This window comes from Kryptolebias marmoratus, linkage group LG18 (assembly GCF_001649575.2).
Source record: "Kryptolebias marmoratus isolate JLee-2015 linkage group LG18, ASM164957v2, whole genome shotgun sequence".
NCBI lineage: Eukaryota > Metazoa > Chordata > Actinopteri > Cyprinodontiformes > Rivulidae > Kryptolebias > Kryptolebias marmoratus.
This window is the reverse complement of record NC_051447.1, coordinates 9,981,615-10,008,342: the sequence shown is the minus strand read 5'-3', so window position 1 is coordinate 10,008,342 and position 26,728 is coordinate 9,981,615. Positions and strand designations below refer to the sequence as shown.

The following is a 26,728-nucleotide window of genomic DNA, read 5'->3' as shown; positions in this document are numbered from 1 at the left end:
ACCAGACCACATGGCAGCCTCGCCCGCTTTTCTCCACCATCTAAACTGCTTTCTTCTAAAGATTTGATCCCATCTGAAGCTCCAACAACATCAGTGTGGGAGCATGTTAAATCAGCAATCGGCTCTTTCTGCACTGTGGTAGCTGAGTGCATTTCAAAAACAGGCAAAACTGAAGCAGCCAAAAGCTGAGTGCGCAGTTTTCCCTCCTGCAGAAATGGTTCACTTTGAGCAGCTTGTTCACTTTAATCAATTTTACAGCAAAAATACACGAAGTGCTGCAGCGCGGGCACTAATCAGCAACTTTTTCCCTTCTTTAATATCTGGATAATGATAATTGGATTGTAGGCTTGTTAGAAAAAAAAAATTTCATCTCACCTCTTCCCACTCAGCGGTAAAAGAAGGCGTTCGGTCCAGCCTTCTCTCAGGGCTGGCCCCTTCTCTTGAGCTGGGACTTCCTGGGCCCTGACCCCGAGACCCAGACCCCCAACTGTGTTCCTCCTGGCAACAAAATAAATTCAATTAAATTAAACAAACACTTTTCACACTAAAAAATATAACATGTAAAATCTTTTAACATTATAAATAAGACAAACTAAAATTGCCTTAAGGCTGAGAACTCCCTTCACAGTTTCATCAGTAATGGCTATTTTTTCATCAAACAGACTATGCATTCAGTTTATAATTTATTTACACTGAATTAAAGAAATCTCAAACGAACCACTCAGTGGGGAACACAGTGGCCCAGATTAACAAGTTATCCAACTGGTTGAACTGCTTTGAACTCTGTTTCTGAAGTCACATGATGCATACAGATGCAAACTAGAATTTTTTACAAATAAATATTTCACATAAAAAAAATTGTACTCTCACAGCAACTGAGACATTTATCTGAACCTATAAAAATCTAAAAATGTTTTTAACTTCGAATACCTGTATGGGGGACACGGCTACAAGGTTTGAGTCAGACTTGGACAAAGACTTCGACAGCTGCAGGTCCAACACACTGCGTGGCACTGATCTCATTCTCCCCAGGGTACAAGCCCTCTCTTCGTACCCAGCTCCAGATAAACCGTCTTTAGACACACCTCCGGTCAGGTTTCCCAGAGAATCTGCAACTTCTCCGTTTTGTTCAGAGGAACAGGAGGGTGGGTGGCTCAGCGTAGACCATACACGAGGTGAATCCCCCTGGTCACAGTTTCTGCTTTGAGCCTGGTCTTGGTTGACCCTTGTGTGAAAAACGGTCCGGTACACAACCTGGGGCTTTGGGGAGTTGCAGCTGAGCCTCTGAGGAGATGACTCACTCCCAGTCCTGGAGAAGCCCTGAGAGGCTCCTCCACCAATCACAAGGCTGAACTCTGGGGCCTGCAGCAGGCTGCTCTGGACATCTGCGGAGGCATATTTAAAGTGTTTGGGGCTGTAAAGATGATAAGGCGTATCAGGAGGTTCACAAGCCGGGGATGAGCCATGAAGAAGGCCTGCAAACTCTTCCGGGACCAGACTCTTCCTGTGCTCCTCCAGAAGAGGGTTTGAGTTGGTGGAAGAGCAGGGAGGAGGGGGAGGTGGCTCTCGCTGGTACGACCCGTCGTCTGCAAAGAGGACAGAAAAAACAACGTGTTTTGCTCTTTCTTATAAATAATACACAACAACCACAGACATATGTATTGTGGTTGTACTAAATATCTTTGCATTAACAGTGACATCTTTACCACAAGACAAAAATCATACATTTTAGCCAGGCTGCAGAAAGGAAACATTTTTGAAAGTACAGAGGAAAAAATGGTTAATGAAAGGTAAAGCAGACTGTTAATAAATCAAATATACAGAGTAAAACTACAAAAAAGAACAAAAACAATCATAAATCTTCTGCTTCCCTGTCAAAAACCTGTTTGCGTCTCCAAGAAGAAAAGAACTCCTGACTTGGATTTTACACTTCTGTTCCTGCACTGTGTGGGTGCACACTGTGTGCTTTCGAGTCTGAACCTGCGCATGTATGCATGAACGCATCGAGACAGATGTACTCAGACCATCGATTTCTTAAGGGGATCCTTTCAGAGGCCCACTCACTCTCCATGTGCAGCGGGTAAAATAAGCTGCTGAAAGCTTCTTTTGATTCTTCTTTTAAAAAGGTAATTGTAGATGTGCGCCCTTCTTTTCCTGGGAGTGTGAGCCTGTTCCAGCTGTTTTAAATGTTATCGTAATTAACTTCTTGTGATACTTGATACACCGTTAACGTTTCTGCCTCAATTATTTGTTGTACTTCACGGAAATACCTCATTTTTCCAATTCTGATGACAAAAGAAAACAGCAAAAGATCATCGTCATAAGTGGGCTTAGCTCCTTTAATAACTTTCAACTCCACAGGGATCACAGGCAGCATTATTTGTTTAAAGTCTTGTTTAAAATGTGGCTAAAACTGAATAAAAGATTTATCAAATGGAAACAAGCAATGTAAACTAAACAGATAGAGGCAGGCAAAAGAAAAACGAGCTGAGACAAAAGATCTGTGCGTAACTAAAAGGACCCATCACAGCACCTGCACACAGTTCTGCAGTTTCTGTGACACAAAACTTTCAGGGTCATGCAGTTTATCTGGTTTTCAGCAGTTCAGCTTTCAGAAGACAACATTTGTTATTCTTTGCTGATTAAATGTGTCTGTAATAAAGTTCTGGTATGAACACAGAGTTGATAAGAGAGTGAGTCAGACCAAACATTTGGATGTGAAAAGCTTTCAGGAAAGGGTGGAAACCCCTGTAAAAGTTCTCAGATAAATCAGAATCAGATCAGTTCAGAAATATGGTAGTGTCAAACTGCAACTCAGGACAGATTAATCAGAATATATCGAATCATGATGCATAGGTGGGTTACTGATTAAAAAAAACGCCTTCATTAAACACCTAAATTACTGCTTATTTAACTCCAACAGGAACTTAGTTGAATTTAAATTACCTACTGAAAAGGTATTACTAAAGCTGCATACCACAGGAAGAAAACACCAAATTAAGCAGATTTTTTTAAAATAAAAGGGAAAAATAGAAGATTGACTAACTGAAAAGAAACATGATTAAGTGGAACAATAATGATGTCAGTCTTCAAACAGAGATATTTCATTTGAAGTGTGAATGTTTCATTTTCACTGCTGTGCTGTCTGCTGTGTTTAAACGCACCCAGCACATCCATTAACAGTCTTCAGGTGATGAGGGTGGAAAATATGACTCATTTGAGTGCTACATGGGCTGGAAATGTAAGCTGAATGTACGCTCAGTGTTTTACAGCACCAACTGGCCAAGTGGTGAAAAGATCATCTAACTCTGATTATTTTGACCAGTTCTCCTCCTCTGCTGCTTTTGCCCTCTTTGAATGAAATCAATACCCCCAAAATAGTGAAGAAACTGCACCTGTGTTGACTTTTGCAGGTTTTTATGATGGGATGTTAACTGCAAAAGAAGCAGCAATACAACATCTACTGAACTTTAAGTTCTCTTTAAAAGGCATCATTAAAGGTGGCAAAAATGCCCTTTTTAATTGACATAATTTCCTGAAATCATTAGGATATGTTTTGATAAAAATACAAGATTATAGGAACCAAAGCTTTTCTTTAGAGCCAGTCTTTCTTAGTAGCTGACTTCAGTGAGTGGAGACAGACACTATATTCCCTGCCTCGTTTTATTTCCCCCCGTCTGAGTGAGTTTTTAGTTGGCTCTTTACACAAATTACCAGAGAGAATGACAATAACATTAGACAACAAAATGGTAAAGCCTTTTTGGGATTACCTTCTGAAGTGAAACCAGTAATTTGATCATTTGCAGCTAAAAGCAAAGCAACAATAAAAAGTCTGTAGTCCATTTTTGGAAGTACAGGAACTGCAGTTTGATTTGAAGGTGAAGTTAGGTGATAATAAAAATTACATTGATAGATTTCTTCTAGTTTGAACTAAAGAAGTGACACTGCTCACTAAATGAGACTTTTCCAAACCTTAAGGATGAAATGGTTGAAGTCACTGCCAGTCTTAAAAATGCTTATCAAGCACAGAAAATTACAGAAGAAAAATCTATCGCATGTTACCTTTATGTTTCATATCATTAAAACACCAATTTTTTTATGCATTTTTCAGTACTTCTACTAACTCCATGCTTAATTTCTCCATGACAAAGTCAGCTGTTGGCAACAGGGGAGTCTTTTTGCAGCAACAAAATCAATATTAAAAAAAAAACACCAAAAAATATGACAACAGAGAATCTAAACCAACCTATTTCCCAATTTTTCAGGCACCTGAGTGCTGTCAACCTTCACAGAAGTGAAGCAAACATGTCGGGTAATTTCAAATAGTCGAGAAACTGGCTTAATAAACACAGAGCAGAGTTACTTGTCACCACATGAAGCAAGTTACTGTACATACACAACTGATTTAGTTTCAGGCAAAGACAGAGCATCTGTAGCTTTATGAGATGCTGACAGCTCATACAAACCAGATTACAGAGTGGTTAACAAAATTCTAATTACAGCTTTGTTCTGACTTTCAACCAAACTTCCTCAAGGAAGTTTAGTAAAGGTGTTCATCTTACCTGGAGATCCACTTGGAATAACAGCTCAAACCAAGAACCAATCAAACTTTATGTACAGTAGCACAAATATCTACGGTAACTCGCGACTCTGCCCTCGCTGAAGTGCAGCAAATGTCTAAGAATCAGATGGTGAAACAGCCGATGCATTACTCTGCATACCTGCATTTTTATTGCGACACTAACGCACACACAAACACAAATGCAAACACGTCGTGACAAGCAGTGACACAGCGTAGAAACAGATTGTTTCTGGATAAGCTGCGTTTAATTTAAAAGAAACGGCTGCAGTGATACGTCTATAGCTGTGCAGCAAACGTGGATAAATATTTTACATCACAGGTATGCAATCAACTTATTTTTAGCTAAGCATCGACTTATTGCCATTTCTGTGATTTTATAGGCTGCAGCTTCATGACTAATGCAATAAGTGGTTATAAATGTAATTGCGATAATGCAAGCTCTGCACCTGAATACTTATTGTAGTCAAAAATAACCAAGTAAATTAGGTGTTTACTCAACCAGGTTTAAACTACGGTGGTGTTAGAACAAAAAAATAAATAAAAAAAAAATCAGTAAATCTAACCTTTTTGTAAAGGCGATGTGTTAATGGGAGGTTCAGTTGAGAGAAAATGTAGTGTGAGACATTTTCAACATGTTTATAATAAACCATCAAATCCACTGTGATAAATGGGACCCAGCTGATATGAACTGGATGAAGAATAACACCATGGGTTGTTTGAAAGAATTGAGAGCTGATTGCTGATGTGTTTTTTTTTCTCCTTGGCTCCGTGTTAACACACACCTGTATGCTGCAGACCAGCAGACTGCCAAAATCCCAGCTTTAATAGGTGATCACATTTGGTGATGATCAGTAAATCAAGTGCATCTGATTTGTAGCACCTGGATACTACTTTCCCTCTGAAATCCTATGGAAACAGCAGGGATGGACTTAGGTTTTTTCCCCACACACACAGCTTTTCCATTTTAGCTTCGGTTTGGCTTAATAAATAATGATATGGTGGAATCGGTTGTGTGTTTTTGCACACCTGAGGTTAGATTTGGAGAACTTTAAAACCTGATGTCCTGATATATAAAACCCTTGAATGGAAAGAGGGTGAACTTTCCTTTTCCCATGACTGTATGAGTATACTTTGCCAGCAGCCATATCATGGTTTCATCTGCCTCGAGATGAGGAAACTCAGACTAATAACATTAACAATGGCTTTGGCTCTTCCAGCTGCCTTTATAAGAAATGACGCACCGCCTACATCGCTTGATGTCAAAATCCTGGAATGCTGAGACAATTCACGGGATCATTTACAACTGTGGTTATCCTGTTTTGACATGCCATCTCAATTACACATTACGACAGCCAAACAATCCCAACTCTATATCACTTCACAATTCAAAAGGGAAATAGCCTTTTAATCACTTGATTGTTATTCGTTTTTTTATAATCTTTCTTGAACTTAATTTCAAAGCACTGTTGAATTTGTTCGAATTTAGTTGGCATAGATTTGGACGTTTGAAATGACTAAGAATTTAAAATCTTTGAAAAGGCACACTTTGTTTTAGCCCTGTAAGTTTAAAAAAAATATCCTTTCGTGAGCAGCTCAAACTTTATTTAAAAAAACTAAATAAAAAGTTACATCTCTCTTCAGTTCAGAGTAGAAGAAATTGTGCCTTTTCACTTTCATTGCCTTCCAACTTTAGTTTCAATTGTCGCTGCCATTGCTGTAGTTTTAAACAAAAAAAGTCCACATTCTTCCTATGTTCTTGCTTGCTATTTTACCAGTAACTTCATATTATTAGGGCACATGTTTCACTTTAGAAAGTAAGAAAATATTGCAAATTTTTTTATCTTGGTAAGACAGTTGACATCAGGTCTGTGAATATGAACCCAGGAAGGGCAGCAGACCAGAGAAAGTCTCAAAACCTACTTTGATACAACCAGAGTTTCACATGGTAATGATCTAAGAAATGATCCAGCCACTTTGCATCACATCAGAGCAGGAAATCTGGAAAAGAGTTTATTCAACAACAATATTTAACCCACAGTACTGTTAAGTTTAACTTGTTCAGATGCATCACTTCATTTCAGTGAGAGGTTCTCTGGGATTATTTTAATAAAGAGGGCTTTGACATTTTCAGGAAATATAATGATTAAAGTATCCCTTATTATTTAGCTTATTGACTGTGACCATACAACATCTAAAATCTGCTTGGAGCTAGAATGAATATTTATAACTTATATTAGTCTACAAGTCTACAAAAAAGATTTGTATTTCTGTGAGCCATTAATTTTTCACAGTAAGACTTCATTTCAATGTAAGAGACATGGAGACAAACAAAAGAAGCAAATTTAAAATGATCTCAATGTTATTTCTTTTCAATAAAAAAATTAATAAATAAAACATTGAAAAACGTCCTTAGCTTTTTGTTAAGACACACTAAATGCTTCAAAACACTCAGAATGAAAACAGAGACAGAACGAAGAGAATATGGCTGCAAATGTAAAAACTAAAATAAAGGTAATTGGCAGAAAGCAGAGTCCAAAGTGTTATTTGACAAAAAAAGAAAGAAAGAATAGACACATTTGAGATGAAGGGGAAATAAGCCATTGAAATGCAAACTGTTGCAACAAAACAACCAAACTTGAAAAGAGGGGCTGGCAAATAGCAGAGATGCTAAGGTAAAGTGAGTGGGCAGACAGAGTGTATAACTGAACATCAGACTGGGAGCCTGAGGAGGTGTCTGGAGACTAAAGCGACTGACAAAATGAAGGATCTGAATGACATGAAGCATGAAGGAGACACCAGGTGGATACATGTTAAAATGGGGGAACAAAGAAAATAAGGCTGGATATGCCACAGTGAGAATGGTCAGTTCACACACATGGACAGCAGTCCTCAAGAAGTTTCCACAATAAGTTTCAAAGGTTTTTATAAAAATATCAGTTCCAGGCAGTGTATCATTTTCACACAGAATGAAAGTCATAATGCAGGTTTAGTTTCCATTATACCAGGTCATAGAAATGCACAACAACCCTGACATGGCTAGCCACATTCACCAGTTTTGTTTAAGATGTCTTAAATGTGTGTGCAGCCCAAAGCACGAAGGCTATAAACACGCACCATCTTCTCATATACTGGGATGCTTTCCTTTGTGTGGTAGAGAAGCCAGAGGATGATCCAAACATCTGATAGGGATGTGTTCATCATTACGTCTCTTGTGGCGCTGCACTGACTGTTATTAAAAACTACAGAGTAATATCTGAACTGTCAGTCATCTCAGAGAATAAAGCTGGATACAAAGTTTTTTTTGTTTTTTTTTTACCGCTGCAGGACTGGAAAAATCATTATCAACTCCCCAAGCTTCAAACTCTAAAATAACATTGAGTTAGAGCTGGGCTATTTTAAAAACACCAAAATGATACAGTAATAATGTTAGGCATAATGACGACAACCAGGAATAATTTGAGCTCTGAATTATTGATCTGAGAAAATGTAAAGGCAACAGGGAATTTATTAAGTTACACATGAGAGTTACAGAAATACTCCCTTCAAGTATTGTTGCAAATGTCACATTAATTAGCTAAAAGCATGCCAAGAGACTCACAACTACCAGGAGAAATGTTTCAATTATATCCAAAATGTTACTTCGACTTAATAGGGTTGAGCAGAAGCCTACTGATCACAGAAAATTAAACAAATGATGGTTATTTAAATTTTACACAAAGTAGAAGTTTGTGGTAGTTCTTAGTGATGTTCCAGTACATGTTGTGAACCTACTTTCACCAAACTTCTCAGATTTTATAAAATAGCTAGATTACATTGACTAAGTTATTTATAGAGAGCCTGAGTTTTAAAATAAAAATTCAGAGTGAGAAAATAATCAGAAATTAATGATGAATCATTTTATGTTTTAAATGAACCAGAATTAAAATGGTAGGTGATAGGAGGAGTAACAAATGGAAGTAGAATCAAGATTTAGTTACATTTCCTTGAGCTTTCAACCCAACTTTCCAACCTTTACAGCAGATGCAACTGCCTCTGTTGTCACAGCAACCAAGTTTTCTTAGTAGATAATTTATTTTTCTTAGTATTGCACACACAGCCTGATTGAGAGCAGCATCTAAAACCAGCCGAGACAAACACAACTTACATGGCTCAGAAATAGTGATATGTGAATTTATTAACAACGAAAGATGAGTAATAATGTAGCTGCTTTTTTTTCTGTGTCTCTGTTAGTAAAATATTTATCAATGCGAATCTACAACTGATTAACTTTCGAAGTCAAGCTGGTTCAAAATGGCCACCACAGCAAACTGAGCATAGAAAACACAAAGATTTCATTAACTTGGACAGTTTTTCACATATTGAGCTAAGAATGATCTCCAATACATACTCCATCCATTTTCAAAATAATCTTAATTTAAAACTCTGGCCTGAAAGGCAGTGAGTGATATGCATTTTGTCAAGAATGGTCTTTAATTTTTTCAGCTTTAATACCATGTGACTAATTAAGTGAATACATGGATGGATGATATTGCAACTTGCCAATGACCAAAGAGGGGTGAATTTTTAAGAAGGACAAATCAGTTCGATGACGTGGTTATTAAGCACTCCAACTCTTAATTTGACTGAAAGTTGTTTTGGATAAAAGATTACGTGGGAACATGAATCATTACTGAAGTCAATGCTTTAAGACTACAATCAAAGCAAAGAAAATAAAAAAGCCCAACAAAGTTGTAATTTGCCTCTTGGTCATGTTTTTGTTCCTCCCACAGAATAATTTAAAAAAAAATCCTAAATATACTGAAGTAAGAGGGGTGATTTCATGTTCAGGGTTCGTAACATGGCCACCTGCCACAGCTTGGAATCAAACTTAAAGGACCAGTTGTTTATTTAGCTTCTCTCTGTCACAGTTACATCATCTTCGGTGATCGTTGGTCACATAACTTTTCAGTTTTTATTCCTGAACAGCTACAATAAATGTTACCCTAAAGTAAATGCTAAAGCATGTACACTGAGTTTGAATAAAATAATCCTAACCCATTATAAAATAAAACATTTAAACTAAAGTAGGCTATGTACTTTAAAAACCTGTACAACACACAAAGCAACAGAAGCCACTGAATTTCCATCTCCAAGCCTCACAAATTGATTTAAATGGAGAGTAAAAACTTCCTCTAATTACCATGTTGGAGATGAAAAATATTCAAAAGAGGTCATCTCTCTGGTACACTGAATTTTAACAAGCTGAGCCATGTAAATGGAAAAAAGGAGCATGAACTAGAAAAATATAACTTAGGAAGCTGAAAAAGAAAGAAAATGTCTATGTTCGTAATTAATTCTTAGGCTTGTGGCATACGGTGTAAGCAAAAACCGCCGTTCTGTGACCTCATCAACAAATGCAAAAAGGTCTGGCTCCACTCTTTCTTGTAACAAGTGAAGACAGAGGCAGGGGACTCCCTGCTGAGAGAATTAATACATTACTGATACCTTGAATGTATCAAGACCCAACCTTAAGGACAAGAGGAGCCACTCTGCAGACACTGAATTCACTCTTTCATTTCTAATTCAAGTAGACAGAGTTTATTGCCACAGCAACTGGCTCGTCTCCCGTGGTAACACACTTTCAGATCCCTTGAAGAGTGACGGAAGTCTCTCACTAGTGTCACTGAAATTGCATTTGTGCTGGTGTGAGACAGAAGGGAGTAGTGAGAGGCAGATAAGTTCAGCAGTGATTAGAATTTCTGATTTCACATAAATTGAAGTGTTTTGTTCTCTTCTCGTTTTGGGGTAGGCATCTTTAGTGTTAGAACGAAAAAAAAGAAAAAACAAAAAGTCAAAGGAAAACTGTAAATAAAGCTCTGCTTTTGGCTGCTTCTTATCCACACCTGAGCTCCCTTCATTTAGAGACGGGGTGAATTTTAACAGAACACAAACTAATCAATAATACATTCATGTTAAAAAGTAGTCAACACACGAACCTACCCAGAATATAATTCTGACATAAAAAATGCAAATAATAGCTGTTAAATTGAGATAATACTACTGCAGGCACTACAGCTCTACAAAGCTACACCTCCTCCTGACTAATCAGTTTCCTTACTGATTTCATTTGTCACCCAGTACAACCAATAGCAGAATGGATTTAACTTTCCACTGAATTCTTCTGAACAGATTCGGAGTGTCTATGAGCCTTTGTGTCAAGAGTTTCCAGTGATGAATCATCACATTGAGTCCTCGCATTTAAAACTGAACCAGAAAATACTGAATATTTTTTAAGGGAAGGACAGAAAAACAAAAAGGAGGAAAGAGGAGTTGGGGTGACGGCCAGCTTTTAATGAAAACACAGCACTAAGGACATTTAATAATGTTTATACACTGCGCCTTAAGTGCACACTTTTCAATAAGCTCTTTTCCCCCCTGTAGTGATAAAATGAAATACTAGCACAGATGGCTAAGTGACTAAAGGACACAATTCTTTCAGAAAAGGCCCCAAAATCTCCACAATCACTAAAGACCAACAACAACAAAATAATCTTTTTAAACACGTTGTGGACAAAGTTGAGAAAGAGACTAGGGTTATATATCAAAATCAATGAAAATTACATGAAGCACCATAACCTTAAACCAAAAAATTATGACCTAACTTTCAATTTGATTGAGATCCTGAGATACAACTTAAAGATTGGTGTACAGCCGGAGAACCAGACCCCATTCAGCTCAAAGGAGCAGTTTTGTCTTGATGAATTGGCAAAACATCCAAAACTCTGCAGACAAAGAAACTATGACAAAAGTTTAAGAACTGGTTTGGTCTTTAGATCACAAACAGCTAGATGCATTTTGAGAAGAAGCCAGAGAAGGGTGAGACTCTGAGCAACAATCTGCCATGAGTCCTGGCATTCACATAATGTAGATGTGACTCTAATATGTCCAATTATTCCCCGAAGGCAATGGCAACTATTGCCCTGTCACAAATTGTTCAAGAATATTTTTGGAAGGTGTTGACTTGCCCTTTAATGTCCCCAGATCTAAACCTAATTAGGCATCTTTAAGGTGTGCAAAAACAAATCAGTCTCAACTTGTAAAGCTTTAAGATTTTGTTGCTGATGTTTCAAATATCACACAGTACCTTCAGAGATTAACTGGGGTCTAGGCTTTAACAAATCAGACCTGTTCAGATGGCACAAAAGGAACTTGCACAACATTACTAAAGTGAATCCAAACATGTGGCTTGCAAACATATTTGAGCTTTAGCTGGTGGTGATTTATAATCCAACCTGACATTGTCAGTCAAAAAGCCTTAATGCTGGCATGACTAAATGCAACTGACCTCCTCATTAAACTCAACAAAAATAAATAAAAAAATCTGAAGCTGCTTTGTTAGCAGAACTGCCTCAGGTGACAACTAAATTAGATCAAGAACACGGGAGGTGTAATTCAAACCATCTTGCTTATTAATGAAACCGTGCTGTTAATTAGAGCTTAATGTCTTAAACAATTTGAAGAGGGCATGTATCACAAGAACCAGTCCTCTCCAGTTGTCTTTTTAAGAAGAAACGTGTAAAAGCAGCAACTGTTAATCTGAACCACCATCTTAAATTAACACCTAATAAGAATTACAAGAAAAAAACTAAATAGCTTAAACTCTTTATGCTGCTTGAATTTGTGGGGTTTAATACATGTCTCTTAAATAAATAAAATTGTCAAAGGAAAGTGCATTTTAGGACCTGATGATGGGTTGCAGTTGAACTGGGAATTCATGTTTGCTGTGCTGATTCACTGAATCCAAGGTTTTATGTAAACATACCACAAGTGGTGCACTTGAACACTCAAAGCAGGTTATTGCTTTGCCATGAAGGCTCAATCGGTTCAGATCATTTATTGTTCAGCTCATAAGTGGTTGTTTTTGCTGTGAAGTGAAATTCAGATATGTTCAACGACTAACCAATTAACAGGAACGTTTCAATTGTTTTAGAACAAAATGTAGCCAACACCCAACTTTTTAAAAAACTATACTGAAAACACACAGTATTTCATGTAAGAAATTGACCAAAAAATTCTTCCAGCTTGTAACCCCAAGAAATACTTCTAAATAAAATTGAGATGCTGAAGAAATTTGTGAGCTGTTGAATACAGGATGGAGAATAACAGAAGGGCTAAAACTCATCTAAATTAAAGCCAAAAAGTCTTCCTCTAGAAATCCACAATTATTGCAGATTATAATAAAGATAGCTTATTTAATATTTCTCTCAATAACATTAATATAGAGCCTGAATCACTTTGTATGTAGTTGTTATTTAGAAAAAAAAAGCTACATTGAAAAAGACAAAAACGATGTGGATTAAACTCCACTAAATCATTTATATCAATCTGCTTTAAAGCCAAATGCTTCAAATGATTTATGTTTGTTTTTTGGAGAAAATTGTAAGATTCTTACACTCAACACCCGTCATAAAAGTATTTTTTTCCTCTCAACAAAATAGGACTTTAATATATTTTTGTCTACATGTGTGAACAAAAACAGCCATCAGCACAATGCAAACTTAATAAAAACATGATCTGAGAACATCTTTCCTGCTGTGCATTAAAGAGCAACATCATTCACTTGAGGTCGTTTCTCATCCACTGGTGAATTCATATGAACAAGTGTTTGTATTGTTTCATTCTTTTATTTTTCTCTGCAGCCCAACACGTTTCTTTGTTTTTGATTCATGTAAGATTTCACTGGAGACATATGATCTTTTTGCTGTTGGATGTTCAGGTTTTCTTCTAATCAAAAAAGACCTTAACAACTTTGACTAAAAATAATAATAATATGCTTTATAAAACTTCATTCTAAAGCTGGATGCCACAAAAGCAGTTCAATAAAACAGATATAATTCATGGTTCTTAGAGGCTCAGTTACTTGGGGTCACATGAATAATAACTGCTGCAGCTGTAACTGCCAAAATGCTGAGAAATGCTGCACTGCAGACCAAAAAAATAAATAAAACTCATGATGGTACATGATGAAGCTGTAAAGTTTCTCCCAACTAAATGTTTCCACCTAAACAAATTGACACCTGGAGAAATATATGTTTGTCTCTAACTTATTGCAAGGGGGGGTTGCATAATTGAGGGACTACAGCTGTTTCTGCATAACGCTGCGTTGCATTTGGCACTGTGCACTGAGGGAATATCTTTGCAACCAATGTCTCAGATTACATAAACCTGAGTTATGAAGCATAACACCAGCACCAGTGATGGATTGGGTTATAAATAGGGCTACTTTTTGTCCAACCGCCTACGCAGGTGGCTGACACTAGCATAAATTGCTGCAGGGCCGGGGGATCATTGTGTAATGTTAGATCAGTGTTGAAGAACGCTTTATGATTTTAAGGGAAAGAATAAGGCAGGAGATACAGATGTGGAGGCATCGGAAGGAAAGACCTTACATGGTTTGCCAAAAAAAAAAAAAAAAAAGTGCTCTCCTTACTTTTCTGTCCTCATTTCTGAACACATCCCCATGAAATTTCTCATTTTATCGTCTCCTCTTTCCTGGTTTTTGTTCATATTGCAACATTAGACTCTCATTCTGTCACCCACACTCGCTTTTTCCACTGGCATCCTTTGAATTCTGAGACTCTGCCTTCTGTACCCACATACATATACGCTCCGTTCTCTCATTCTGTCTGTCTCTCCCTGTAAGCTACTTGTTACCATGGTTACCCTACAATAGGCCTTATAAGGCTAATAAGCAGAGAGAGAGAGAGAGAGAGAGCAGGAGGGATGAGCAAAAGAGTGGGGGGTGGAGGGGCGTAGAAAAACATTAAATGGAAAAAATAAATGGGTGCTAATGGATTTCGAGTGTTTCTGTAGCAAGTGGGGGAAAAAAGGGAGGGGAGAAAAACAAACATTATGAATAAATTGTTTCTAAATAATAAGTGTTATACTGTCTTACTTCTATGCGTCTGAAAGCGCTGCTGATGAATTACACAATCATCACAAGAGGGTTGTTTCCTCCAGTGGCTGAAACTTTATATATACAAACAGTTTAGTGTTGACATCATCATGAAATCTGCTAATCATGAAACATCTGATAGGTTAAAGTTCCCATAAAAAAAAAACCAAAGAGAACAGGGATGCCTGCAGCTTTATTTTATTCAGACTCCTGTATTTTAAACAGGGGCGTAGCTGCAAATAAGTTTCCAGGTGACTGAAAGCAGGTGGGCCACCAAATTGAATCCATCTTGTAACATAAATAGAAACTGGAACAACGTTTACCTGCATTTTGTTCCTGTATTCTACAACAGTGGTCCCCAAACGGTACAGCCTCCAACCCACAAAACAACCGAGGCAGAAACTTTTGATTGTTACGATAAAATCTTCACAAGGTTTATTTCAAAATAAATAATTTCATTTCATACCAAGCTCATGTATCTTGATTTAATCAACTTAAAGCCCTTAAAAGCCAAGATTCTAGATTACTAGTGTCCAAAAAATGGCATTATTTCTTCAGTTATTTTTAGATATCCCCATAAAACCTTTAGCAAGTAGTGTTTAATGAATGCATTAAGGTTCTAAAATTAAAACACCTTCTGTCTTTCTTTCTTTTTTAATTCAATAAGTTCCAAAAAAGAACAAAGAAAAGGCTGTTTGGCTGGGCAGGCCTTGCCAAAAAGTGGACACAGCCACACCCCTGATTACAAAGGTGAACACAAATCAGTGAGATTTAGCCACAAACTATGAATAAATTTCAACCTTTTTAACCGTTTATCCACAAAACAGAGGGCATGTCAGTAAGTGTATTTTTTCTCCTGTCTTGCTCTTGTTCAGAACTCCTGCAGCTGAACAGACAGGACTCCAACAGGAGCGGGCCTGGTTGGGTTTCTCAGCTGCGTCCACCGCTTCCTTCAGAAAACACACTGTGTTCAACACACAGGCGTCTCTGGAGTGCTGGGTTGAAAGTCAGCAGGGCAGCTCCACCAGCATGTTTCTGAAAATAAAAATGCTCCCTGTCATCTAAAAACCCCATAATTCTCACCCTCACTAAGAGAGAGTTAGCATTCCTAATCATTATTTTCTGTTCCCTATGATACGAGCATTCAGCTTCTCATAGAAAAATAACAGTTTAAAGGAATGTTGAGAGGCACAGCCAGATTAGCATATTTACTGAATCGAGAGGAAGAAGCAGGGAGATGCAGCAGAGTCTATAACAGGTTACAGGGGATTACACACTCCTGAAATGGGACCTTAACGATACAATATCATTTCCTAATATGGAAAAAATATGTTGAAATTGAAAACTTTTTGACTGAGCAATAATTGCTTCTTAAAAAAACATCTGTCTGGCAGGAAGGTCAGGTCAAGATTCAGTGAGTAGGTTCAACATGTTGTTGTTGTTCCACAAATACATCCAGCTGTGCTTCAAGGGGAACAATAGCCGAAGACGTGTCGAGTTCACTCGTTTTTCAATCTAGGTGTGTGTCTTCTGAACACACAGCTGTGAATTGATAATCTGTTTTTTTTATTCCAGGCTTTACAGAGATCAAAGTCTACCAGGGCCTCTGAACTGCTCGAGCATGAAACAGGCGCATGCTCGCACACACACACTAACTGACTCAAAGTGGGTTGACTTCCCCTGCACCATCTCTTTGTCGGTGCCTGATAAAGAGAGAGAGGGACAGTTGGGCTGAAACCATCAGTTAATTAATTTATCTATGTACACTACTTTAACATAACTAAAAATCTTGTTTCTATGGTAACAAATGCAAAAAATTAGGAATAGAAACAAAGGACATGAAGGTCAAGAATAAATTAGGCAGTAAACCAAATGTTACTAAATGTAGCGGGGGAAAAAATTAAATCCATAAAACAAGCAATTACTTTATTAAACCTCATTACAATCATGTAAAATTAGAGTTAAAACACTGAAAATTTAAAGTAAAAAGAGCTTTTGCAGAATATTGTATGCCACTCACTTGTAATTTAAGCCAAAAGTGTATCATATTTTATGACAATGAAAAGGACACCCCACAGAACTAATGAAAGATTTCTGCTCAAGTGTTTGAAGCTTCTTTTTTTTATACCTGGTAATTTCCCCATCAAAGCATTTTTGCATTTTAAGTTTTGCCTGGAAACATTTCAAAAAACAACCTAAAAAAAACAAAACTGAAAAGTTGCTTCAGAGAAGCTGCAGATTGTGTTTTTCACAAGGTCAGTTAATGTTAAATTAGTAAATTTAGCTGCTGGTAATGTTTTTCATCTGGAAAAATTGCACACAAAAGCATGAGTGGGACAACATAAAAAAAAAAGAAAAACCCTTTTATCAGTGAGGTGGACATTTCAAACCACTCGGACAATTTGTGGCTGCAGCGTAACAAGCAGCACACAATAATCAAAACAGTTAACATTTAAAGACATGAAAACATTTTCCTTCAGTTTGATCAATTCTGACAGGGATATTTGTGTGAACAAAAAAACAGCTGACTGTCTTTGGACCTTAAATTTATGTCATGTCTCCTTAAGTCATTAGTTCTTAAACTACCCCATGCCTGATAACACTATGGATAGAAGTGATGAGGAGCAGAAACAGAACAGTTTTATCTCTAGTTTATTGCTAGACATGATGTTTTTTCATAATGTGTATGTGGATAAAAATTTAAAAAATAGGACTACTTTAAAGCAAAGAAGAGAAAGAAGATACCTAATCTGTCGGAGTTACACAGTGAATAATAAGAAAAAAAAAACAATAACACCTGTTTATGTGTGAACTTTACCAGCTGACAGTATGAAGTTCAATCAAATTAATATTACTAGTTGAAACAGTGCACTCCAGTCAGGTAAGCCACTCAAGGTTTTCATAAGAAAATTTCAAAACAGAAAAATCACTTTCAGAAACTGCATCAGTGAAGAATAAAACATTAAGCCACAAACTGTGATAAAATGAAATCAGCCCTCACTGATGAAGGGACTAAATATTTCTGCCGAATACCTGCACTTCTGATTTTGGAAAAGACTGAACCGTATTGTTATTTTTACAGAAATACGAGAGAAATAGTCTCGCCTTTAATACTGTGATAATATTGAGTTCCTTTATGCATATTTATGATTGTTGGGTTTCTGTGCACAGATTGAACTTTTATTAAGCTTCTACAAAGGTTATTGTACATTTGGGGCTGATGGAGCGACCTGTTATTTGTTCATTTTGAGAGAAAATGGCAATCTAGAAAGAAAATGTCAAAAACTAAGACATTACAAAACTAAGAGTTAATTTTTAAGTATCACATAAATGTAGAGTTTCTTAGTTTCTTTGTAGACTTTTTTCCTCCACAATTGCAGGTAAACCTGATTTACTTTGTTTTAGTCTTGTTGAGCTGGGAAGTGTGGAGGTGTAATAGATTGTCCTTATTCCAAAATCAGGGCACTGTGTAAGCAGTTTGAGAACCATCACTTTATTTGTTGGAATTTTGTCTTTAAATTAAACCTGAAATACTTTCAAATAAGAGAAAATCTCATATTTTCTCCTGGGTGTTTCTTGTTTTGATTTTAAACATTAGAAACCGTAGATGTGAATGTATTAGATGTTTCCTTTTTCTATCTAAAATCTCACTTATTTTATTTTAGTTTATCCTAAAATTTGTAATTCGTATCTCTAACAGGGAGAAATGATCCAGTCTGCATGGTGTGATCCTCTTCAGTACTTTCTCTGATCTGATGTTACCTCTAAGATTTTACCTCTTGGCTGTGGCCTTCCATATGACAGGAGCAGAAATATGATTTCAATTTCCTGGGACCAAGGGCAAAAGGATTAAGCTTTTATTTTGTCCCTGGGCACAAAAAGTCTAAACCCTTATCTCCACTGAGGCTATAGAGATGTTACAAAAAGCAATGGGGAGAAAAAAATAAGCAGAGATGAGCATTTATTACTTAAGTGTTAAAATAATACTGCTCCACAAAGATACCAACCATTTCAAAGCCAGATAATATATTGACTCAAAACAACCATTCACTAAGTCAGCAGCTGGGTTTACATAATAAAAAAAAAGGATTTTCAATGTTTTCTTTACAGATTGTTGATTTATTTCTATTCAAACCAAACTGCACTTCAAGTTCACAGATGTTCCACAGGGAGAATGATCTTATGATTGTAACAAATGATGAATACTGAATGTGACAAGTCTTCACACCCACAATGACCTTTAAATAATATGCAGCAAAACCTAAAACTTAATCGGAAAAGTAATTACCAACTGCAGCAATATTTCATTATTCATGAGATAAAAACAGTTTAAAATATCAAGGTTTTTTATGGTATTTTATCAACATAAAATGACTGTCTTAATGAAGACAATCTTTAATGTAAAGGCTCAGTTCATTGCTTTAATTGCTGGTAGTCCACAAATGCAACAAGGTGGTCAAAACCTTTTTAATGCTACCTGATAGAGGAGGTGACAGTGTCTGGGACAAACATTTGTTACTCTTACCTGTGAGGTGACAGTCGTCGTTGGAGCCTGCAGAGTCCTCCTGGTTTGGGCTCAGAGGCGGGCTGGCAGGGGGGCTGGTGCTGAAGCTGGCGTAGCCCAGAGAAGAGCTCACCTCACTGGGCTCACAGCTGTGGTTGACTGGCCTCTGGACATCCAGAGATGAAGATAAAGAGGTACGTTGCTTTGGCTAAAAGCAAGATAGAAAAAAAAAACAATTAAATTAAGAGTTCAGAATGATACTGCGTGTTAAAAGAAAATATTTGTATGCAGTTTTGATAAAGTTAAGAACCAAATATATGATTCCAAACTGAATACAAACTGCTGCAGTTTATGCCAACTAAACACTTGTGGAAAAGAATATCAGATACACGTCATAAAATAATACACTCATTTATTTCAAAGTTGTGCTCATGAAAATCTGTGATCCAACACAGCTTCCATGTTTTAATAGAACAGTGTCCTTCATTTCCTTGGTTTACAGACATTTAAAGGTAAAAGTAACAGCCAGAATTCAATTTGCATCAAATGGAGAGATACAGTGAAGATGAAGACAATCAGACTGTAAACTGACATCTGCTAAACACGTCTTACATAATGAGGCATTAGCAGCTCCTAAAAACCTGCTGTTTTTGCTTTGAAAACAGCTCGTACATTTCAAACCCTGCTGGTTTACTCCTTGTGTGTCCTGGTGCGCACAGAAATATAAAATAACATTCGGAAATGAAAAAAAAGGGGTAACTTTCAGAAGACCTTCAGTCTTCTTTGTAACTCAGGATACATGAATAAAGAAGAAAGGAATGGAAAACAGGAGGGGAGAACGAGTCATTTGATTTGGGCTTTAAACAGTCATAAAAGACAGAATTTAACTGCAGTTCAAAGAAAAGCAAAACGGCAAGAGCAGGAAAAGATTATAAAACATTGAACAATTTGAAAGAGGAAAAAAAAAACAGCAAAGATAGGCACAATGAGTTAAACAGGTGGTGAGAGCAAAATATTGTCAGCAGGATAGTAGAAAACTGAAGACGAACGATAAAAAGGAACACAGAAGGAAGGTGACATGAAGAACAAAAGGATTAGGGTTTTTTGAGAACAATGATACCTTCTATATCTGTGCAGTAAATATGAAAGTTGACATGCTGAGAGTGTCAGTTTTACTTCTTTTGGATCCAGCTTAAAGTGACAGAAGTCTATTTTTTCAGCTGCAAGGCTTGTAATTAGACAAAAAACAGACACCATCAAGCATTTTAGCAGGTTAATAAACCTCACTTTGGGCAATTTTGTCTTCCACATGTACAAAAACCCCACTGCAAAAATAAACTGTCAAAAAACTACATTTTTTTAAATAAATAAGAGGTATATCTGCTTAGTGACATTTTGGAGAGAAATATCTGTTTTCCATGTTAAACATTTAGTAAATAAAAATAAATCTTTTTATTTGCTATAGTTATAATCTGTAGTTATTTTCCAAATTTATTGGCCTGGTTTCAATTTCTAAAGCGAGTTGTACAGAAATAAGTGTTATCACTGTTCTACTGATACCACTCATATATACACTGTGTGTGTATAAACAGCACAGGAACAAACCAAAGCCAGGACACAAAAATCTGCTTTTTTCTTTCTTCTTCTTTTGGAGAATAACATTGCAGCAGCAACCAACAGAGACCAGAGATGTTTAAAGGTCTAATGCATCAACCGGACAGGATCACAACAATCCACATAGGCTTTGGGGAATAAAGACAATGATTTATGACCCAACAGGGAATCACCCTGAGTGGGCACAAAAAGGGAAAATACACAAGCCAGCTGTCAAAGACAGGCATGTTTTACATTTATCTTTTTATTGGCATTTTAAGTTACAAGGGAAATATACATAGAAACCAAATAAACATGTATTTCTATGAGTTTTATGCAGTCAAAAGCAGCTGAAGATCAGAGACAAAGAGTAAATGTGAAAGAAAAAAAAACAAATCATCAAATCCACTGATAAATATTTATTCTGGTATTAATCTACTTCTCACTGTGCGCCCACAGAAAGCAGAGCCTGTGATATTTACCTTGCTGCAGGCAAAACAACAAAACACAGAGGACACAAAATTAAACCAAACAGTCGTCAACTCAGAGCGAAACTACTAGGCCACTACGAGACTACGAGGCCAAGGGTCTTTATGGGGAGATGTGTAAGGCTTAATGAGTTTAATTGCACCTTCAACATTTCTTTATTACAGCACTTATGTGTCCTGTCTGTACTACCTCTGCATTTTTGCTCTGGACTTGTGCTTAATAAACTCTTACACACAAACACACACACACATAAAGCATCCTAAGCCCCAGCTAAGGCCTGGTATTAACAATGCAAACGAGCAGCAGGCTAATGAACATGTCACGGCCGATTGGAAGCGGATTAATGAGCTTGATGCACACACAGTGACACACAGATTCACACACCAACACAGGCAGGTGGGTCCTCCTTGCCTGACTGAACTTCAGCAGAAACCTTTTTGCTCAGTTGTCGCAGCATCCCTGGGGTAAAAACATGCTGTTTAACACTTCACTAATGTGCCTGTGTGCTAATAAATGACACACCCATTTAAATGTTAATCTACACCTAAGACTGTGATATGACCGACTTCGTTTAAAAAAAACATAGCAACTGGGAGCTAATTTACTGCAATAATTATATAATTAGAGGAATTACTGGATCATATATTTCAGAGATCAAAGCGGCTGAAGAATGAAAACTTAGCAGAAATGATATTTATTGAGCAATGAAAACCAAGGGTTCTTTTCCTGGAAATATTGATGTCTCATTTGACGTCGGCAGTAGTACAACACAAGCGGGAGACTGAAAGGTAATTATTTTAATGGTTATGGATATAATTAAAACTTTGAGATGACAGAGCAGCATCTCGTCTGATTACATTAATGGAAGATGGAATGTCGCTCATGTCTCTTGTTGACGGCGTTTTTTTCTAGTTTCATCATTATCGCCTGCTGCCTTGAACGGCGGGTGATAGTGTAATTGCTTGTGTCAGTTAGCAAATAATATGAACATCTATAACTGATTAACTTTTGGAGTCACCACAAATCAAGATGGCCACCACAGCTAATCAACCCTAGCAAACATAAAGATGCCCGTAGCACAGTCAGTTTGACAGATATTGATCTAAACTTCAGCTTGTGTGAGATCATTCCTTCAAGCAATTCTAGGCATTTAATTTTTTTTCTGTCTTGATTTAAGCAGCATTAAAGCTCCACAGACGGATATAAAACACAAACTGATGGACAAAAATGAAAATCAGTAGAGGTGGCAGAAGGGGAGGTTGGGATATAAAAGGTATAGAAATTAAATTGAAACTGCAACTCTTAAAAGAATCATCTTTGCCTTTTCATTTTCTTTCTTCCATTTCCATTGGCGTTTTCCTCGGTTTTCCTCCATATGATCTTCTGCATAAACATTTTTATTAGGTTCCGTTCTGTTGAGGTGCTTATAAACTAACGGGCTGACAAAGTGCCCTTATACAGGCTCAAATGTGCCTCGTATGCCAGCATTAAACCCTCTCTGCAGACACAGCCACTCAAGGCACAATCAGTCAAGTGTGATCACTTGCTGTGCTCTCACCTCTCCACTAATCAAAACAGAAGTTGATTTTTGAACAGCTGCAGACAGGCTGCTTCACAGATTTTATATTTTTTTTAAGATGTGTTTATGGAAGACAAAGAATAAATAAAAAAATAAAATGTTGGTATAGATTTTCAGGTCATGGTAATTTTATATGCCTGTCTAGAGGACAGTCTTCTGTTGTCCAAGAAGGCTTCATCAGTCCTGATAATACACAAGGTGCAGTTTCAAGCTTTTGTGAGATGAATAGTCTACAAAAAAAAAACTATTCAAGCACGTAGATTTGAAACAAACATATATTTGTTGTTTTTTATTCAAAAATAACTTAATAAATATGGAAGAATGACCAACTAGAATTAATACCGTGAATTAAACCACCTCCAACATTTAGATGCATGTTTCAGATGTTTACAAAATCCACCCATTTGTCATATATTTATACTTTTTCCTTCAGCGTGTAGCAATTTTTATCTCTCGAGATTGTTTTATTACGGGTTTTAGATGAGTCCAAGATAATGACGCATGTCTTATTCAAATACAAAGAAACTGAATCAGTATGGAAAATAATTTGTTTAGAAATAATGACCTGAAAAAACAAATAAATTTCATGAATCGTTTCCTTTCTATCAAAATAAAACCCATGAACAAACAAGCTTATACCTATGCCTAAAAGCATGCATTTCCTGCTTCACATTTATGAATAATTTGGCTTAGAAAAAAAACAAAACAAACAAAAACCCTCCTCTCTACAGTTTGTGACTTTGCAGCCTCAAAGTGAAAAGCAAACAGCCTAATTGCTGTTTTTTATACACAAAATCCCCATTTATGTCAATCTGCTTTGTGTGTACTCCATTTAAATGAAGCCGTTTTTCATTTTGTCCATCAGGAAGCTCTACAAAAGCCCTGTTTAAACAAGCAGTAATTTATGTTTGGTTTGTAAGGCTCTTTCTCCTCAACAAATTTAAAGCAGCGCACACTATAAAACGCTGCACAGAACCCAGTGGAGGCCCCAAAATCTCTGGGCTCAAAGCTAATGATGTGTATGAACAGCATGATTTATTAAAACCATCAAAATGCTACACACAAATCCTTTAATACAAGTAGAAAATGGCAGGAAACAGCTCAGAAGTTGAACTCCCACTTGAGAGCTCTTAGCATTAGCTTGAGTCAGTCCAATTAGCAGAGTAAAACCCAGGTCTCCCCTGTGGGACTATGGAATGGAAAAACAAGTCATTTTAGCCATAAAATCTCATCTGAACAACATTGAAATGTTCACACGGAGTGCAGTAATCCCACTACAGTAATGAAACTAATAAACTGTCCAGTTTAAATGATGGTGTCTCATTATTTGCTTTTAATATCCAGATAAACAAGCTTAAAAAGGCCTTAATAATGATATTACTTTAGAACATGACAACAAATTCACTGTTTGAAGAATAATAAATTAATGATGTCTTTTAGTGGGAGAACTCAGTTTAAACATGTTCTCAGTCAAGCTACTACTGTACACACTGTTTGGGACTAAAGCCAAGTGTCCAGTGAAGTATTTGGGTTTCAGAAAAGAAACCTTGGAATAAATTGCATTTTTCTAATATTTATTGTTCCAAAATGTATTCACCCCTGAAGGTTCAACATGAACAAAATCAAATTGGTGATCTACTGTAACTAGTGAGAAATGGAGGCGTGCAGGCAGCAGCTTGTTCTCTGAATCACAACAAATTACCAGATAGAAATCATACAAATATGTTGCATAGTCATGCAGATTAGTAAATAAAAGCTGTGTGACAATGAGGCAATGTAGGAAGTTCAGGAGAAACACAAAAAAAAGAAACTTTTGAGTATTTATACTTTTTTCCCCGACGAGTAATCACTGACTACCTTAATTCTGCTTGCACTCAGGATCATCCTGCTTCAACCATTTTTAATCTTTCAGTACTTGGAGAGTTTTAGCTGGTTGAAGCCAGCAGCCTTTTCTGTTTATTTCATACCGAGGTGTGATTGCAGATGAATCTCTATCACTTCAGTAATTAGACAAGCTGAGTGTTCAAACTGGCCTTCCTTTTAACGCTCTGCTGCTGATTTTGAAGAGACAGGCGTGTGGGCACATGCCTTTGTTTGTGTCTATACATCCACTCAACTTTTGTATAACAAAAAGAAAAAAATATACATTTTCCTCCCTTAGACTCAGAAAATGGAGCCCTCCACAGCCTCCGTGTATCAGAAGGTTTACAGGTTCGAGGCTCAGTCCATAACAAATCTGAGTGTTTTCACTTCTCCTCTCAGCTTACCAAGCAGAGCTGTTTCAGGACATTTGTGTCCTTTTAGATAAGGGCAACCTGAGTCTGACAGTTTTGGGGGAGATCTGAGTTGTGACAGACCTCATCCTCCGAGTCTCCAGCGGCACGGTGCAGAGCTGAGGCCACGTCATTCGTTTAGCAGTGGTTGATACTTTGACTTAACTTGTCCAGCTCGCCAGACCAGGACAAATAGCGCTGCGTCTCCTCCCTGTGGCTGGATGCAAGATGTCACCTCAGGTGTATGGTGAAGGCGTCTCCCAGATGTGTGCTCACACTGCAGGACTAGAGATCCAGATGAGTTTACGACTGGCACCCCGCTGTGAGTCCTGACAAGTGACGCTTTGTTGTCAGGATGGGGAGCTGTCCTCGAGGGGAGATCAGTATATGGAACCTGGTGCCAGTAGTTCCATCATACTTGTAAATTACCTGGAATTATTGGCAGTTTTTCTGGTTTCTGGAACAGCAGCCAGAAAAGTGATGCTTATAGCACCATACTGGCCCAGCAGGTTGTGGATGGCGGAGCTGGTCAGCCCTCTTTGTGCGCAGGGATTTAGTGTCACAGGCATGCAGTCACATCTTTCACCCACATCCAGAGAGATTCGCTTTCAGAGCCTGGCTTGTGAGATGAAAAATTTTAAATAAGTTTGAATCTGGAAGTTCTCTCAGGTCTGTCTTTTGAGCCTATTAAGTCTGCACACTAATGTCGGCCAAGTGAGTTGCATACTCTGTCTGTGCATACATCATGTTTGCAGTTTTCTACGCACAACAGGAAGGCAGTGCTGCACCCTAATCTAGCCTTTGAGTCTAAGGTTAGTGAATCATTGTGCAGATGATCTTCACTGGAGTTGCTGGCTCTTCGTCCTCCACCATTTGCTGATGAGAATGAAAGGCGGTTAAATCTGCTGTTTCAAGTGCACACATTAGGTATTTATTTGGACAGGACTAAGGATTTCCATAGAGGTAGCTTTTGGTGTCCAGGGTTCCCAATCATAGGGGGAAGCCTCCATCTATGCAGTGGCTGTCGCGCGTGTGCCAGGGGCTGCAACTTCCAGAGTGCCTGAGAACAAATTCCACGAGAGGTTTGTCTACCTCATGGGCCCTCTTCAGGGGTGTTTTTGTGGTGGACATGCCAGTTGGGCATCCCAACATACTTTCAATAGGTTGGTGCACTCAGTCCTTAGTGTGCATTCTTACCAAGGCACCAGCCCTTGGTGTTGGGCTGAGATGCCCAACCTTCATGCCTTAGACAGAGGTGCTATCATGCTTCGGAGCATGCAATCCAGGAATTGGCAATATCTCCCAGAGTGAGAAACCGATTAAGGTTTGAAAGAGAACCTTTGGTTTTCAGGGTAATCCTGGTTCTCTGAAAACTGAGTGATGCATCTCACTACACTGCCCTGCTAGCATGGTAGCGCCCTCGTGTCAAGCACAAATTGGTCCGTCAGTGATGTGATGTGGTGGTATTGTAGCTTCTATGATTGGTGACAACCTGAAGTCACTTCTCCACAGTGAGAAACCTCACTCAGTTTTCAGAGAACCAGGGTTACCCTGGTAAACAAAAGTTATCTGTTCAATCGGTGTGCAGCCTTGTGTGGTGCTGGCTACTGTATGTCCAAAAAAACAAACAAACAAACATTAAAACTAAAAAAACATTTTCTTATAATAGGCCACTCAAACACAGTCATATGTGTTTGGTACTTAGTATACATGTACTTGTGGCTTTTGTTCATTTTAGCAACTCTGTACTTCTAAAGCTATAAAACTGGAATCA

The 26,728-nt window shown here is 37.6% G+C and overlaps 1 protein-coding gene across 5 annotated transcripts in view; it reads right to left on the bottom strand.

Annotated features, from left to right (window-relative positions):
* anks1b (ankyrin repeat and sterile alpha motif domain containing 1B) overlaps positions 1-26,728 on the bottom strand; it is a 202,145-nt gene that overhangs the window by 54,203 nt on the left and 121,214 nt on the right. For all 5 annotated transcript variants that reach the window (XM_017411549.3, XM_017411548.3, XM_017411551.3 and 2 more), the window contains 3 exons: positions 19,042-19,228; positions 931-1,586; positions 376-498 (listed from right to left, as the gene is read on the bottom strand). In XM_017411549.3, the coding sequence (XP_017267038.1) occupies positions 376-498; positions 931-1,586; positions 19,042-19,228 (966 nt within the window). The remainder of the gene's footprint in view (positions 1-375; positions 499-930; positions 1,587-19,041; positions 19,229-26,728) is intronic.